The following is a 15,079-nucleotide window of genomic DNA, read 5'->3' as shown; positions in this document are numbered from 1 at the left end:
GGCGGGCGAGGCGGGACGTTGCCGGGCGGAGACTGCGGAGCCGCCGGGCGGCCCCAGCGGGAGATGAGGGGGCGTGGCGAGGCGGGTCCCTCCTCCGCGCAGAGGACCAATGGGACGGCGCCTCCCGAGGCGCGGGAAATTTGAATCGCGGCGGCCGGTGGGGCGGGGCAGGGTAGGAGCGCGGTGCCCGCCGCCATGGGGGTCTCCGGGAGCGCCCCGGTCGCCCCCCACAACAAGCACCTGGCGCACGTCAGCGACCCCCGCTCCCCCAGCGCCGGCATCTTCCGCACCCCCATCGAGGTAGGCGCCCTCCCCCCCGCCTCCCCCCGCGGCGGACCCCGGCCCGCCGCCCCTACACGCCTAGCTCTCTCCGCAGGTGGTGAGTTCCCCGGCGGGCAGCCCTCAGCCCGGTGCCGCCGAACCGGTGGCGGGGAGCAGGCAGGCCCAGGACCCGCGGTCGCCCATGCCCGGTGTCTCCCACACGCCCAGGAGAGCGGTGTCGAGTGGTGAGTGAGGCCGCCCCGGGTGGGTGGGTGGGGTGGGTGGGCTGCCCGGTGGCTCACCCCGTCCTCCCTCCGTCCCTCCCCGGCAGAGAGCCTGGACCGCCTGGTGAGGCAGCTCAACGAGGCCTTCGGGGCCGAGGCCGCGGCCCAGGAGCCCGGACCGGCCAGTCCCGACGAGGAGCCGGTCGTGGAAGGACCGGCCCGGCGGAGCTCCCCGCCCGCCGCCGCCCCGGGGGAAGAAGCGGAGAGGCCGCCCTCTCCCAGCGCAGCCCCGGCTCGGCCAGGCCGCCTTGCCGGGCCTGGCTTCTCCTCGGGTAAGTGGTCGGTGGGGGTGTGGGGGGGGTGCCACGGGTAAAGCTCCGTGTGCCTGGGGAGCGTCACGGTCCGTGGGACGAGCAGGTCAGCACCCTCCGGTGCGTGGGCCTTCTCCTGGCTCGTGTCCTCACGGAGACCTTGTCTGTTCCCCCCTTCCCCGGTTTGGCTGTCCCCCGTCACCTCAGACAGCCTGGCCTTGGGGGTCTGCAGATGGCAGACCGGGGGGACCCCCTTTTGGAACTGTTCTTTTATCGAACTGATTTCTTGCCAGGAGTTGAAAAACCACATTTTCAATTGGTAGTCAAAATCGAGAGGTAAATATGCTTCTCTAAGAGGTGAATGTCATCTCTTCCACTCTCTGAGACGGGCTTGTAATCGTGGAGGCCTGTTCAGCAGGACCTTGGAATTTCTCCTTGGGAAGAGCTGGGGAGCGAGGGTGGGGAGCACATCTAAGCGCTACGGCTGGGCGGTGCTGAGAGGCTTTAATTTAATACAGACTGTGCTTCAGAAAACTCTGCTGAGCATCTCTCCGATGAGGACAGGCTGGGAGCTGGGACTGTTCAGCCTGGAGAAGAGAAGGCTCAGGGGGATCTTACTAATAAGTATGAATACCTGAAGGGAGGGTATAAGGGAGAGCCAGGCTCTTCTCAGTGGTGCCCAGTGATGGCACCAGGGGCGATGGACACAAACTGGACTGTAGGAAGCTCCACCTGACCATGAGGAAACACTTTTTTCACTGTGAGGACAACCAAGCACTGGAGCAGGTTTGCCCAGGGAGGTTACAGAGTTTCTATTCTTGGAGATAGTCAAAAGCCATCTGGACATGGTCCTGGGCAACCGGTTCTAGGTGGCCATACTGGAGCAGGGGGCCCAGAGCTCCCTTCCAACCTCAACTTTTCTGTGATCCCTTTACCTGCAAGTCCTTGGGTAATAGCCTTTGCTGTTCAGTCAAGCAAGCTAGATGATAAAGGCCAGGTGGCATTTAAAACCCAGGACCTTTTAGCCTTGTCGTGACACACTGACGTGTTTCCTTCTGTCACTAGGGAGCAAGCCTGTAAGACGCAAGACCAATAACAAAATCATGACAACATCTGGTGGAACTGGCCGCTCTCCCCTCAGCATCCTACAAGATGATAACTCCCCCAGTGCTCCTGCCCCTCGCCAGGTAAACCTTAATGAGCCATACTGTGGGAGGGAGAGTGGGCTGAAAAAACCCAAATCCTTCAGTTTCTTTATTTTGTAGGGCCCCAGTTTGGAACTGGTGGTTTCATAATTGTTTTTCTGTGGGTCAGTCTTGTCCCTAGAGGCCTCCAAGTCTTGTTCAATGTCTGTATCTTTGGCCTTACCGTGATATTGCCCACTTCAGTGCATCCTTTCTCTTTAGGCTGTAGAAAGAATTCCATCACTCTTGGGCATTGTCACAAGAGAGCCAAAGCTGAAGGGTCTGAAAATGGGCTATATGTTCCACTGAGAATAAACTAACCCTCAATTAACTTGTGTTTTATGCTGTATGCTTGGTATTTTTTGTTTCTCTAGGGTAAGAGGCATGCGTTGGGAGAGAACCTTGGGGAGAAGAAGGAAGTGACGGTGGATCTGAGCAGGAGCCTCAAATCTGGGAACTGTGCTTGGAGAGACTTGAACAAAGAGAACCAACGGTGTCCTTTTGTGGAGAACTAGAGATTTCCCTTTCCAGTATCTTGTTGTAATTTACTTCTATGTTTTGAGAGTCTTCTAGGAGCGAGAAACCCTGTCATAGACTGAAACTTGACTTGTTGCTCTTCTCACCTATCCCTGTTGGGGAAAAGGGAAAGAGCACACACTCTCTCTCCTAGCTTTGCATGTCTTATGTACAGTACAGACTTTAGCTCTTCTGTTGTATATTAGCTGTATTGACTTACTGTAGAGTTTTTATCTGTAGCAAATAAATTTGCATTAAATTTTTGCTGACTTTATGTCCTGATAGGATACTAGGAGCCCCCTGCTTGCCTGGTGCAATGTTTTCTTTGGGGACAAGGATTCAGGAACAAATAGTTCAGCCTTCCATTAGGCCTAAAACTCAGCTCTGTCCACTGTCTGTAACATGCCACCACAGAGCTGTGCTGAGAAGGCTCTGACCTATAGAATGGGCTGGGAAGCTGCAGCTCTGTGCAGGAGAGTATTTAGTGTCACTTCTGGCGTTCTGCTGTGCCTACACTGACCTGAAGCTAATGTATACAAAGGACAGTAGCCTGTTGCAAGGGTCTGTCGTGAGGGTGAGATCCAAAATAGGATGAGATGGCATTGTGCATTAACATCTTGACCTTCTGTTGATAAGTCACTACACCTTGTTGACCTTCAACTCTGCCAAGCAGAGCCTTGGGCCCCCAGCATGTCGCTAGGAGCCAACGACTGGAATAGGGGCTGAATATAATGGCTGTGTCCTGTAATTGAGCTCAAATTGCCAAAGTTTGCAAGGATGCATTTTCAGCTTGCTATCCCCACTTTAGGGCAGCAAGCCTCTGGACTAAGAGCCTCTACTCAGCTACGACATAGGTAGGAACACCCTCCCCTGGGGACCCTGAGGTGGAGCAAGGCCTGCAGATAAGTTCTCTGGCTGGGATCAGCTGGCAGTATTCAGGGAAGGAGAGTTTGCAGTAGCTCATTGCAATGCTGGAAAGAACACAGCCTGCAGTGCTTATGTGAGCTTTATTTGCCTGGGCTATGAAGATCTATAACAGACTTGAAAACAGGGGTTGGTGGCTACTGGTTAGACAGGGTCACCACACGATGCAGGAGTGAGGCAAAAAGAGAAGGAACAGCAAGAAGCAGACAATAAATAAGAATAAATATAATATTCCCTGGTATTCTGGCAGGTCTGAGGGCTACCTTTCCCCCATTTATGGATAGATAAGATTTGAGCTATGTCTTCCCCAATGGAAAGTGAGCCCCATTTACACTAGCTTTTTGTTTGAGGTTGCATGATAGAAATCTCAAATCCAGTACGCCTCTGAGGCTGTCTGCAGGGATATAGGACAGCTGCACAGGGAAGCTAGGTAGAGTCAAATCGGGAACAGAGGTGTTGGATAAGGGGTCCTCTGAAGGGTGGGTGTCAACACGGGTAGAGGCGTTCGAAGGAAGACGCAGGGTGTCTGCACTGTACTGTAAAGTCCTGAGACATGGTGAATGGTGTTTTGGAGGTCTTCAAGCCCGCAGGAGGCTGGAAGCTGCTGGGCCTGTTTAGAGATGGAGAGAAGGGCCAGTGTGTGTGCTCCTGCTCCCCAGCTCCTCCTGCTCCCCAGCTCCTGCTCCCCAGCTCCCCCTGCTCCCCTTCCCCTTTCACTCTGGGAGACCCCTACAAGTGACCTGTGTCTAGAGACAAGTGGGACTGGTAGGTAGGCGTTTCTGTTGTGCTCAGCTGACGATGCTGTTTTTGCGTGGGCTCGGGCTGTGGGCCGTGCTTCCACTGCTCTCTCCCTCCCTGCTGCCGTCCTCAGTTCCAAACCTTGAGGAAGCTGTCCCAGGAGCCGGTGGCAACGGCCATGCCGTCTGCCGTCACCCCCAGGCAGCTCACTCTGTTGTCATGGCCAGAAAGGATTCCTATGGGGGGAAAGAAGAGAGGTCAGGAAAAGAAGCGGGGTCTGGGAGAGACGAAGGGGTTGACCACGCTGAGGACACGCATCGTAGGCTGCGTACCTACACCCCTGCGTATCGCACTGTCTGTTCCTGCACAGCGTGTTACAAACGGTACGTGGCTAATAAGAACAAACATGCAGGAGGACGTTTGTGCATGGCATATGACCAGCACCCACGGGACTGGCCCAAGAACAATGTTCTCGGGAAGGTCTGGCTAGCTGAACCCTCATACAACCGCTTTCACCCTGGAGCGATGGTAGGACTAAGAAAGGACGGCGTCCTTGATAAAACTGAGAAACAGTAACGCCGTTGGTGGGCTGCGTTATACGTTTTGAGAGGCTAGGGGCCTCATCAGAAAGAAAAAATGGCACCTGGGTGTATTCTGTGTATGAGCATCGCAGAGTATCCAAAGATGATGGATGGAAGCCCAGGTCCATGTTCAGCTTGGCGGCTGGCCACCAAGTGACACTGTGAGTAGCTGGGACTGGCAAATGGCAGAGGCTAGGAGAAAGTAGGAAATACTACTGGTGCTTGTGAGCAGTTTTAGCTAATAGGAACCCTGATGCTCTTTCCCCCCTTGAAACAATGTTGTTTAAAGGCTTGACTTCCTTAACATTAAAAACAATAGTTTTGCACAAAAGAGTTGTACTAGTTATGGTGTGCTCCTTAAGTGCGAGGAAGCTTGGTTGGGTGTCAGTCAGTATAGGATGTATCCCTTTTAGAAAAAACAAAGGCCTTTTCCTTGCCTTGGTAGGGACAGAAGACCTTGCAGGGAATGAAAGAGGGACCTCCAGGAGCCACTCACCCACACGCTCTGCTTTCAGGGAGTCCCAGATGTTGCAGTTGAAGTCATCATATCCAGCAAGCAAGAGGCGCCCACTGCGGGAGAAGGCGACTGATGTGATTCCGCAGATGATGCTCTCATGAGAGTACACGATGAGCTCCTGGTCTGCCCGCAGGTCAAAGAGACGGCAGGTGGCATCATCTGAGCCGGTGCAGATGGCTTCACCGTTGGGGAAGAACTGGGGAAGGCACACACCAGACTTTAATCAGGCTGTGCCTCAACTCTTCCCCTCCCTGCTAACCACCAGGAAGCCACGGAGGTTGGAAATCCCGGTGGGACAGGACACTGGATCATACAAGTTCAGTCTGCTTGAGGGGGAGACTGATGCTTCTCCTAAGACCTAGTAAACCCCTTCCCACCTCAAGAAAGCCAATGACCTAGGGGCCAGAGCTATTGCAAGACATCCCAGTGCTTGAGGAAGGATTATTGTCTCTCTAACTCCAGCTGTTAGTTTGGGGCTTGACAAGTGTCCACCCATTATCCCCCACATGGGGTCTGGCACGATTCAGAGCTACGAGACCCTTCCTCTGTCTGATCCTCACACCCCGACCTTCTCATGCACACTCCTTTTCTGCATCCTTGCTCTGAGGAGCAAAAAAAGAGCTCCTCAGGAGCAGGTATGGCAGAAAACCATACGGCTGGCAGGGTAACCATGGGACAGGTCAGAAAAACTGCACTAATTGAGGTCAGCGAAGGGTGGTTCAAGCCGCAGACATTGCAGGGAGCTGCCAGACTCATTTGGTTAGTCATACGGGATTAAACTGACATATTTCTTGCCCTGCCACCTCTAGGTCTCTGGTTTGAACCCTTGCCTCTGAGGGGGATACTTGCCCCAAAATGACTGTGCTGCCTCCTGTGAAGACCTCATCTTCAGAAGACCTCCCTCTGATCCCAAGCTCCCACCTCTGCTGTCTGGAGCTGACCAAGACCCTCAGCGGAGTTCGGTATTCCTGCTGCCCCACTTGTGCCTTGCGCCAGGGCTGCTGGAACATGCCCGAACCACGGTTCCCAACAGCTCCTATATGAGCAGAGCTGCACCAGCACCTGTGCAAGGGCGCTGAGCTCTACAGACCACGGTGTGCTGGCTGGGTCCAAGCAGTGCTTTGAGTCAGACCTAGATGCTCCGGTGCACCGGTGCCTGGGAAGAGCCAGCCCCAAACTCCAGTGAACTCAGGCCTTTCCTGCGCCAGGCTGGATCATGGGGCCAAGGTCTCCTGAGACCCATGTTCCCCACAGGACCGTGACGGCTTCTTTCAGCCTTGTCCCCAGACCCCGTTTCAGAGCTGGTCCACCCTCCGTTTCCCTTGCCTCCCCACCCCGGCGCAGACAGCGTACATACGCAGATGGCGTTGATATCGGACTCGTGCCCTGAGAAGGTCTGGCGGCAGGTGCCCTCCCGCACGTCCCACAGTTTGGCAGTAGCATCGCAAGCCCCAGAGATGAAGAGTTTGAAGTCTGGGGAGACGGCCAAGCTCATACAGTCTCCGGTGTGACCCAGGAACACGGTCTTCTGCTGCCCCGTCTCAATGTCCCAGAGCGCGCTGCAATAGAGGAGAGAACTTCTCAGAGCCAACCCAGGCAGAGCAGACCTATAGCTGGCTGAAGAGCTGTCGCACTCGCAAACAAACGAGGGAAGCCGTGGGCCTGGCTACAGCGTGAGAAAATGGCTGAGTGTTGTGCTGGATACAACAGGAGATACCTTCACAGCTATTCCTGGTCATACCTTTGCCAAAGCAGAGTTAGACTAAGGCTGGGGATGTGTAAGGTTTGACCGTATTCGCATAACTGCAACAGTCGAAGGGAACACTGAGAGGAGGTGAGAGGGACTCACAGGCAAACAGCTGGAAAAGGTCTGCTGTATCCACACCTGTAGGATGCACGGGCCATGGTCACTGGGATCCCACGTTACAGCCAGGCAAACAAGCCCAGTGTAACCTTGATTGATCTTTTATGGAAATGCCTCATCCGGACTCATCCTCGGTCAAGAGGTTCTTCCGAAGCAGGTGTTGGGATGGGGTGGGGGTGAATAAAGACTCGGCTCTGCTTAGAGTCGCAGCACAGCGAGACCTGAGAGCCAGGAACCGAAGGATCCAGGCACTGGCTTTGCAGGTGTCCCTTGCACAGTGGACAAGAGTTGAGAAGTGGAGCATGCGTGCGGGCTCCACATATATTTACGATGTTTTCTGTCCTGGAGTAAATGACACTGTGCTTTGTGAGAGCTGACCACATGGTCTCTACTGCTTCACCAATAGACCTGCATCTTGACCTGACTTCAATTGGGAAAAGAAGAACCTGTTCTGCCGAGGGAGGAAGAACAGATCCGGCTTCCTAAGGTGCTCTGTGTGGCCTCCCCATGTAGGAGCAATTTGTCCTTAGGACTGCTGCAGAGCAAAAGGACTGCACTTGCCGCTGTGCACTGTGCCTCCAAGAGCCGGAGGTCACGTCACTGGGATGCAGGAGGTAACACTCACCATGTGGTATCTCCAGAGCTAGTCACAATATTGTTGTCATCAAGAAATCGGCAGCAGGAGAGGTAACCTGGGAAGCGGGAACAAGCAAATATGAGAAACGGGGCAGGGCTGGAAGAGTGAGGTTTGGAAGCAGAGGGCACGCAGGCTGCCGGCGGGCAGCACACACACCTGTATGGGCTGAGAGCTCCCTGCTCACTTTGACGTTGCCTTCACGAGTCTTGAGGTTGTAGATGGAGCACATGTTGTCAAGGCCCCCACAGGCCACAAAATTGCCCGAGGGGGCATAGGCACAGGTCATGACCCAGGAGGAACGCAAAGGGATGGCGTGAACCTGGGAAGACGAGAAACCTTGTCGGGACTTTGGCAGCAGAGCGAGCAGGGCAAGGGCGCTCGCTCCGAGGGGACCCCTCCAGCATCCCGGTTTGCCGCAGCCGTCTGGCTCCTACCTTGTTGGTTGTATATGTGTCCCACACGATCAGTTTCCCATCTTGTGAGGCACTGACCAGAAGTCTGCGAGAGAGGAACAAGATCACGTTAGTAGCTCTCTTCCCATCGGAGCCTTCTTGCCCTTCACACCCACGCGCTGCCCCGCGCCCAGCAGGTCAGCGCCATCTCTCTCTCTCACTTGGAGTCCGTGGACCAGTGCATGGCGTAGATCTTGGCCAGGTGCCCACGCAGGGTCCTTCGGGTCCGCATCTGGATGCGGCCGACAACCTCCACTCCAGACACGATCTGAGGAAAGAGTGGTGGGGAGGAGAGAAAGAATTAACCTTGGGCTGGCGGGAGCTTTACTGCTGTCTTTATCTCTGCCTCCTAACTTTGCTTCCCAACCGAAGAGAGCCCTCCTTGGAGAGGTGCTAGCTGACACCGCCCCACCGGCCCAGCCAGCCTTGTCCCTTACCTGAGCAAGCGTCGTGTCCGCACAGGCTTTCCGGGCATCCTGGAGAAGAGACAAGAGCAGATGAGACAGAAAAAAAGCCGCGTGTTGAAGGCAATGGCAAGTGAAATTCAGGGGCCATAGCCTGGGGGCTGCTAGAAGCAGGAACGGGGGTTTTGCTGTGTTTGGATTGTGGCCAACACAGGGGGATCCTGGTCTGTGACTTGGGCACCTGGGCACCAGTCAAACGTCAGGAAGGTGAGCCAAAAGCTGCTCAGCGTCTGGTTCCCCAAGCTACACCTTCTCCATGGATCCTCCCACCTGCCTCCCAGACAGAGGAGGTCCTGGGGACACGCTACTTCTCCTTGGCCCCCTGCAGACACAGTGCTGGTGGCCACTTGCTTCTCACCGGGGTAGTGTCCCATCTTCTCTCCCCCCCCAACATTATGAAGATCCCCATTAGCACTCCAAGGGCTGTGCAGAACCGCAGTGGGCTCCAAGAGCGTAGGTGGAAACAGCTCAGCCCCGAGCTGTAGCTCAGGAGGAGAACTTGGACACATGGGGAAGGGTAGACACTCGCTCAGCAGTTTCGTGACTGTTGCCAGCATTACCGCAATCTGCTTCTTCAGCTGCTCAGCCTCCTGCTTCATCTGCTCAATTTCCCCCATCTTTCTGACCTAGGGGTGGCTCCTCCACGCGGGGCAGCCTTGGTTCTGGGGAGACAAACCAAAGGAGAGAGGTGTGAGGTAGAAAGGGCACTGACTGCTCAGTTATGCAAACGTAAGCATCTCTGATAAAGGCTTAGCAACCATTTCTTGGCTCAATGCTTGGTAGTGTCGTGCTGTATCTGGTCAAAGCCCTTAGCGTTTGGGAAGATTGTACCCAGCCTCACCAAAAGTTCATTTGGTCCTGTAGCCTGCTTACATGTACACTGGGAAGCTGAAGACCTCCAGAGCCTCTTGCTGAGGTTTCATGGCATATGCATGACATCCTATGGTCTGGAATATCCCTTGGGTCAGCTGTCCCAGCTGTGTCCCCTCCCAACTTCTTGTGCCCCCCCCCAGCTTCCTCGCTGGTGGGGTGGTGTAAGAAGCAGAAAAGCCCTTGGCTCTGTGTAAGCACTGCTCAGCAGTAACAAAAACCTCCCTAGGTTGTCAGCACTGTTTTCAGCACAAATCCCAAACATAGACCCATACCAGCTACTAGGAAGAAAATTAACTCTATCCCAGCCAAAGCCAGCACATCTGGCCACACTGGCCCCCTCACCTCTTTATTTTTAACCTCTCCATTCCAAGCCCTACAAGTCCTGGGCCCTCTTCATCAGCTTCTCCCTGTCCATGGCCAAGCTGTCCATCTCAGCTCCAGGAGGAGGAAACTTCATAGGGGGAGCCCAGTGGCTGTTTCCCATCATTTGTCCTAGGCAAAGGATCACCAGGCAGTGCCCACCAGCTCTTTGACCACCAAAGAAATCTGAGGGCTGTTAAGGTGCTCTGCCAGGGTTCCCTTCCAGTCTCCCATTAAAAAAAAAAAAAAAAAAAAAAAAAAAGGGGGATGCCTAGGGAAGGATCTAAGAATAACAAAAGCAGATAGTCTATTTCTCTGACTTTCCTAGCCCCAGCTTTTCATTGATGTCCAAAGCTAGAGGCAGCATTACTGTATGCAGGTCCTTGATGAACTTTTCTTCTATGCATTTGTCCACACGATTTTTGTGCCCATGTCAAAGTTTTGCATCCTCAGTACCCCATGGTGATGACTTCCACAGCTTAGTGGCAGGCTCTGCAAAGAAGTTCCTGGTTCTGTTACTCCCCAATGGCACTAGTTCCACTCGGTGGTCCCTAGCTTTTGAGTTGGAAGAATCAGCAAATAACTGGTTTCTATTCACCTCAGCATCACTTGATATTTTATAGATCTTTGTCATAGCCATCCCTTTTCCGGACTGCAGAGCACACTTAGTTATTCCTCCCATGTAAGCCATTACATCCTATTACCTCTGTTGTTCTCTAAGCCCTTTTCAGTTGTTTACAGAGTATAGATGATATGTTTTTGCAGAGAGCGCAATGAACCAGAACGGTAATCCATATTCAAGATACAGGTGTGCCATATGATTATACAGCATCTCTCTTTTGTTCTCTCTTTCTCGTTACATGCACTTAAAACTTCACCAGCGATTCTAGCATTTCCCAGTCTTGTAGACAAATCTGGTCTTTATCGCTTTGATCTTTCTCCTGGGTAGATGTGAGTGTCCAGAAATGCTCCAGGTGTTCTTCATCATTAGAACCAGCGCTTTGCCCGAAGGCCAAGAAATGCTCCAGCAGCATCTGCAGAATTTCTCCTTCTAGTTCCTGTGGGTCACATCGCCTCCACCCCCCTCTGGCCTGCTGCCCGAAGCCTCATTTCTTCCAGCCAACGGGGCTTTGGGTCCTTCCACGCCAGGCTGCTCTCCTGCTGCGGGCGAGCACATGCAGATAGCTCCCGAGCTCACCTTTCCTCGCTGCTTTGTAGAGCTCTTCGAGTTTCCCTCCAGAGTCCCTTCCCCTGAACATCTCTGTGGCTTTCCTTCCATCTTCCAGGCAGGGTGAGTTTCTGCTTGGTCAGTGACTCCTGATGCATGGCGTAAGTGTACGAAAACCAGGGAGATATAGGTTTTCCCCGGCTCCCAGGAGGCATGAGCTTACCCCAGACGGAGGCTATGCTTTGCAGAGCAAGACTTGTACGTGCTGTCTGTGAGCCTGAACGGAGCCACAGCACTGCTGCCTCTTCCCTTCTCCCTGCCCACGCGCTGGACGTGGCTGCTGGTCCCAGCACACGGTGACGGAGCAGGAGAGGAGCCCGGGGCACGTGCCACAGAGGTGCCCTGGGGCTGCCAGCCTCAGCTACGCTGAAGGATGGGGGCAGACCAGCACCTGAGCTGGACCCTTTCCACTGGTTTTTTTTTTTCTTCTCTTGTTTTGACAAAAGAGCGATGAGGGGGTTCTTCCCTGCAAGGATGCATAGCTGCAGCTGGTGGAGTGCCGCTGGCCATGAAAGCATGCGCTTCTCCGCTGGGAAGGGGCCGGGCACCCCACACCATCTCTCGGCTAACCGACAGACTGGAGAGATGCCGGGGAAGGCCTTGCAGCTTTCGGTAGGAGGCTGCACATCCTCCTCATCTTGTGGCACTTACCCCTCAGCTTCCATGTACAGCCAAGCTGCGGAGACTGCGCCCGACCCTGGCCGCTGCCTACCAGCACACCAAGTGGCAAATCTGAACTTCCAGCCACCCTGCGGAGACCAGCCCTACCCTTGTGGTCCACACCTTCCCCTTTCTCAGTGATCCCTGGGACTGATCCTACCTCCCGTCCATCAGCCCCAAGCGTTGGATCGCCTTTTCCTGCTGGGCCACCTCTTTCCTCTGACATTCTCCTTCCAGTCTCCTCTGCTTGGTCACCAAACTCTCCAGGCTGTTTTTTCACGCACCTTTGGCCATCTGAGACCATGGTCCATCCCCCTGCCCTAATCTGTCTTTGTGGACTTCTGGTTTTGCCCACCCAGACCTGCACAGAGATGGGACCCTTGTTCTCTCTTCCTTCCAATTTCTGCCCCAGGTGAAGCTGGCTGCACGTCCTCCTCATTACCCATCGGACCCCCGGTCTTCCTTGCATCTCTCCTGCTTTTTTACTGTTCTTTTCCCTTCCCACGGTGTTTCTTTCTCAACTCTGGCACAAGCACGGGAGTGCCAGTTCACAGGCACCTGCTCTGTGAGGTTGCACAACCAGATGAGGGGCTTTCGGAGCCGGTAGGCAGATCAAAGGGCAGGGACACGATGTCGAGGATGGATAAAAAGGGCTAAATATAGAGAAGGTGCAGCTCAGGTTCAGGATTCTGTCCGAACCTTTAAATCCCTTTGAGGGAACACTCTAAATGAAGTTGGGAATTGTTCTCAGCCTCAGAAGGACAAGAAGCCACAGATGAGCGATAATAATAGCTCCAGCTTTGCCTGTCACCTCCACCCGCCGCGTCCCAGTGCAATTTGTGGAGAGTGAGTTACCTGGTCCCCAGCGAAGCGCAGCTGCCTCCCAGGAGGCCCGCGGCGTGTGTGCAAAAGAGCAGCTCGTCATGGTCGTGTAAATTTAGGACGGGAAATAGGGGAACCAAAATGGGGGAAGAACAGAGGAAAGGGGAATGGAGTTTGGAGTCTGGCCAGGGCATGTTCCTGCCGTGGACGCACGTTTCTCGTGGATCCACGGATCAGCTCATGGTTGCTCATGGTACCTGCCCAGCTTGGTTTTAATGGGAAAGGCTTCTAAATGGTGCACGCTCAGTGCTTTCTGGAAGTAAGGGCTCTTTCAGGTGGATGCTAAGCACTAGAGGAAACCAAGACTTTAGGTACCTTGGGAAAAGCAATTCGTCACGCCCAGCCCAGCACTGCAAAGAGCTACTGACGGGAGGACTGACGGGAGGACCTGGGCACCAGCACCGGTCCAGATCTGCGCCTCCTACAAGCATCACCGCGGAGCACGGCACAGCCGGAGAGAGCCTGGGCTTAGCTGGTTCACAGCAGCCCTCTTCCGAGCTCTGCCTCGGCTACGCTCATCCACTTCACAGTTCTCGGCTTTTCTTTCGTTTCTTCTGCTCCCCAACGTGACAGTTCTTTCCCTTCCTGCCTTTTCTGACAAACCTGCCGGAGGTTCCTGCTGTAGCACTCCTGTCTGCGGGCAACCGGCCCCACGCTGAGCCCTCGGCTCTCTGCTCGTAGCAGACCAAATGCCTCCACTGTGGCGCGAGGCTGGGGGGGGTCTGGCATCATCCGCCTTCTGCTTTTTGCTGCCGCACCATGACTTTTCAGGGCAGCGGCTATGGCCCTCGCGCCCCAGGGGCTGTCCGACCGAGCCACCTGCATCACTCCCTCGTGGGGATCGGGGTGCAAGTGGTGGGTGGGAAGGCAGGGGAGGTGAACCCCCTTATTTCCTATCCTCTGGGTAGCTTCCCCGCACTGGGGAGGGAGGGAGCGGTCCCTCCGTGGGATGCTGGGAGAGGGCTGGAAATAGAAAAGGGAAAGGTGCGGGAAGGAGGACTGAGCATTAACAGGCAGCATCCCTGGGTCTCTGTGTAATCCCTGGCTGGCCTCGGATGCTCGCCCTGGTGACCCTGGGCTCCTTGCAGAGCCGGATACAGAGATGATCCCCCTCTCCTGCGATGGAGATCAAAGGCCAGGGTAAAATTACCCTGCTCTGCTCCTCGATTTCTGAGGGCTCCTTCTCCATCCAGAAAAGCAGCCGGCTGCAAAGCGGCGTGCACATGGGTGCACCGGGAGCGCCGGACTGCGTACGGGTAGTGAGTGCCAGGTCCCTCAAGGGAGGCGTAACCCTCCCGTCCCAGTCTGGAAACTGGTGAGATTTACCTGCCAAGGGGAGAACAAGCAACCCCATCCCAGCGCAAAGCCCCTCATCATCGTACGGACATCTGGTCGCTAACCCCAATTCCTTCCCCGCCATGATTTTCCCTCCCACATCCTCTGATGGGCTCGGCCCTCGTACAAAGACTTCCCCACAGAATCACGCCAAGAAACTCGGGTTCCCAAATACCGGGCTCACCAAGGTGACCTCAAGCAGCACAACAAGGCAGCATCCTTACCGGGATCTGCAGAGCGAGGTGGGTTGCGGTCTCCCCTGGACGGGACCCTCACAGCCTGCCTCCCCTGCTGAGAACGGCTCCCGCTGGCCAGAAGCCCCTTGTCCCTGTGCGGTCTCCAGTCAGTCCTGCCCGGCGTCAACCCGGCGAGTCCCTTGCTCCCTCTCTGCTCCTCAGCCTCTCCCAGGACTGATCTCCCCATGGGGAGCTGGAGGGTTGTGGACGGGAGGGGTTGGGGGAGGGCTGATTCCAGGAGCAGCGTCAGGCAAATTAAATCAGACACCAGAGACTTGGGGAAATCGGATTGGGACGTAATGCAAAGCAGGTGGATGGGGAGGGGTGAAAAGAGAGAGTAGCACACTGCTCCTGAAGGGAAAGAAACCATCACGGGCAGATTTGACTCCCTCTGTTTATATCAGCAACAAACCAATAAAGCGAAGATTAGCCAGAACAGGGTAGGATTATCAGCCACTGGGGCAGGGCTTGCTGCACCTCACAGTCCACGGGAATTGCCGTTTTCCCGGGGACAGCGTGCCACTCGTGTCCTGGGCAGGGCGGGAAGAGGGATGGAGCCACCCACGGTGGCCCTGCCAAGGGAAAACCCACGGCAGGGCTGGGGTCACCACCCCCCCGGGCAGCAAACTGGGCTCCGCATGGGGAAAAGAGAACTGGGCACAGGGGCCAGGGGCGGCAAAAGATTTGGTGGCGTGCCTTTTGGCAGCCACTTTAGTGGGATGCTGCGAGGGGATTATCTTGGCCTCAATCTCTTTTAATCTCTCCCGCGGCTTTGGCCCAAGCCCGAGATAAATACCTTTTAACGGATCTCATCTGACGTCAGGAGGCCATC

At 55.0% G+C, this 15,079-nt stretch overlaps 2 protein-coding genes across 2 annotated transcripts; one reads left to right on the top strand and one right to left on the bottom strand.

Moving 5' to 3' along the window:
* Positions 1 to 166: 166 nt before the first annotated feature.
* Positions 167 to 2,731, top strand: CDCA3 (cell division cycle associated 3). The gene is made up of 5 exons (XM_075034585.1): positions 167 to 300; positions 377 to 506; positions 593 to 817; positions 1,862 to 1,983; positions 2,355 to 2,731. Exons 1-5 carry the CDS (start codon positions 196 to 198, stop codon positions 2,493 to 2,495), a joined length of 723 nt encoding a protein of 240 aa, XP_074890686.1. The 5' UTR covers positions 167 to 195; the 3' UTR covers positions 2,496 to 2,731.
* Positions 2,732 to 4,287: 1,556 nt separating this feature from the next.
* GNB3 (G protein subunit beta 3) lies at positions 4,288 to 14,307 on the bottom strand. Its single transcript, XM_075034583.1, has 10 exons — positions 14,236 to 14,307; positions 9,234 to 9,335; positions 8,647 to 8,685; positions 8,371 to 8,477; positions 8,192 to 8,255; positions 7,914 to 8,076; positions 7,746 to 7,812; positions 6,614 to 6,815; positions 5,236 to 5,452; positions 4,288 to 4,394 (listed from the first exon to the last, which is right to left on the bottom strand). The coding sequence occupies exons 2-10, from the start codon at positions 9,288 to 9,290 to the stop codon at positions 4,288 to 4,290; spliced, it is 1,023 nt and encodes a 340-aa protein (XP_074890684.1). The 5' UTR covers positions 9,291 to 9,335; positions 14,236 to 14,307.
* Between the last annotated feature and the right edge of the window lie 772 nt (positions 14,308 to 15,079).

This window comes from Buteo buteo, chromosome 8, assembly GCF_964188355.1.
Source record: "Buteo buteo chromosome 8, bButBut1.hap1.1, whole genome shotgun sequence".
NCBI classification, from domain to species: domain Eukaryota; kingdom Metazoa; phylum Chordata; class Aves; order Accipitriformes; family Accipitridae; genus Buteo; species Buteo buteo.
Note: the sequence above shows the minus strand (reverse complement) of the source record. Positions and strands in the feature narration are given on the sequence as shown.

Coding starts and splice junctions, on each gene's coding strand:
- CDCA3 (XM_075034585.1), top strand. CDS start 196: ATGGGGGTCTCCGGGAGCGCCCCGGTCGCCCCCCACAACAAGCACCTG. Junction 818..1,861: donor CGGGCCTGGCTTCTCCTCGG/GTAAGTGGTCGG, acceptor TTCTGTCACTAG/GGAGCAAGCCTGTAAGACGC. Junction 1,984..2,354: donor GTGCTCCTGCCCCTCGCCAG/GTAAACCTTAAT, acceptor TTGTTTCTCTAG/GGTAAGAGGCATGCGTTGGG.
- GNB3 (XM_075034583.1), bottom strand. CDS start 9,290: ATGGGGGAAATTGAGCAGATGAAGCAGGAGGCTGAGCAGCTGAAGAAG. Junction 8,686..9,233: donor AGCTGAAGAAGCAGATTGCG/GTAATGCTGGCA, acceptor TCTCTTCTCCAG/GATGCCCGGAAAGCCTGTGC. Junction 7,813..7,913: donor GGAGCTCTCAGCCCATACAG/GTGTGTGTGCTG, acceptor CCCGCTTCCCAG/GTTACCTCTCCTGCTGCCGA.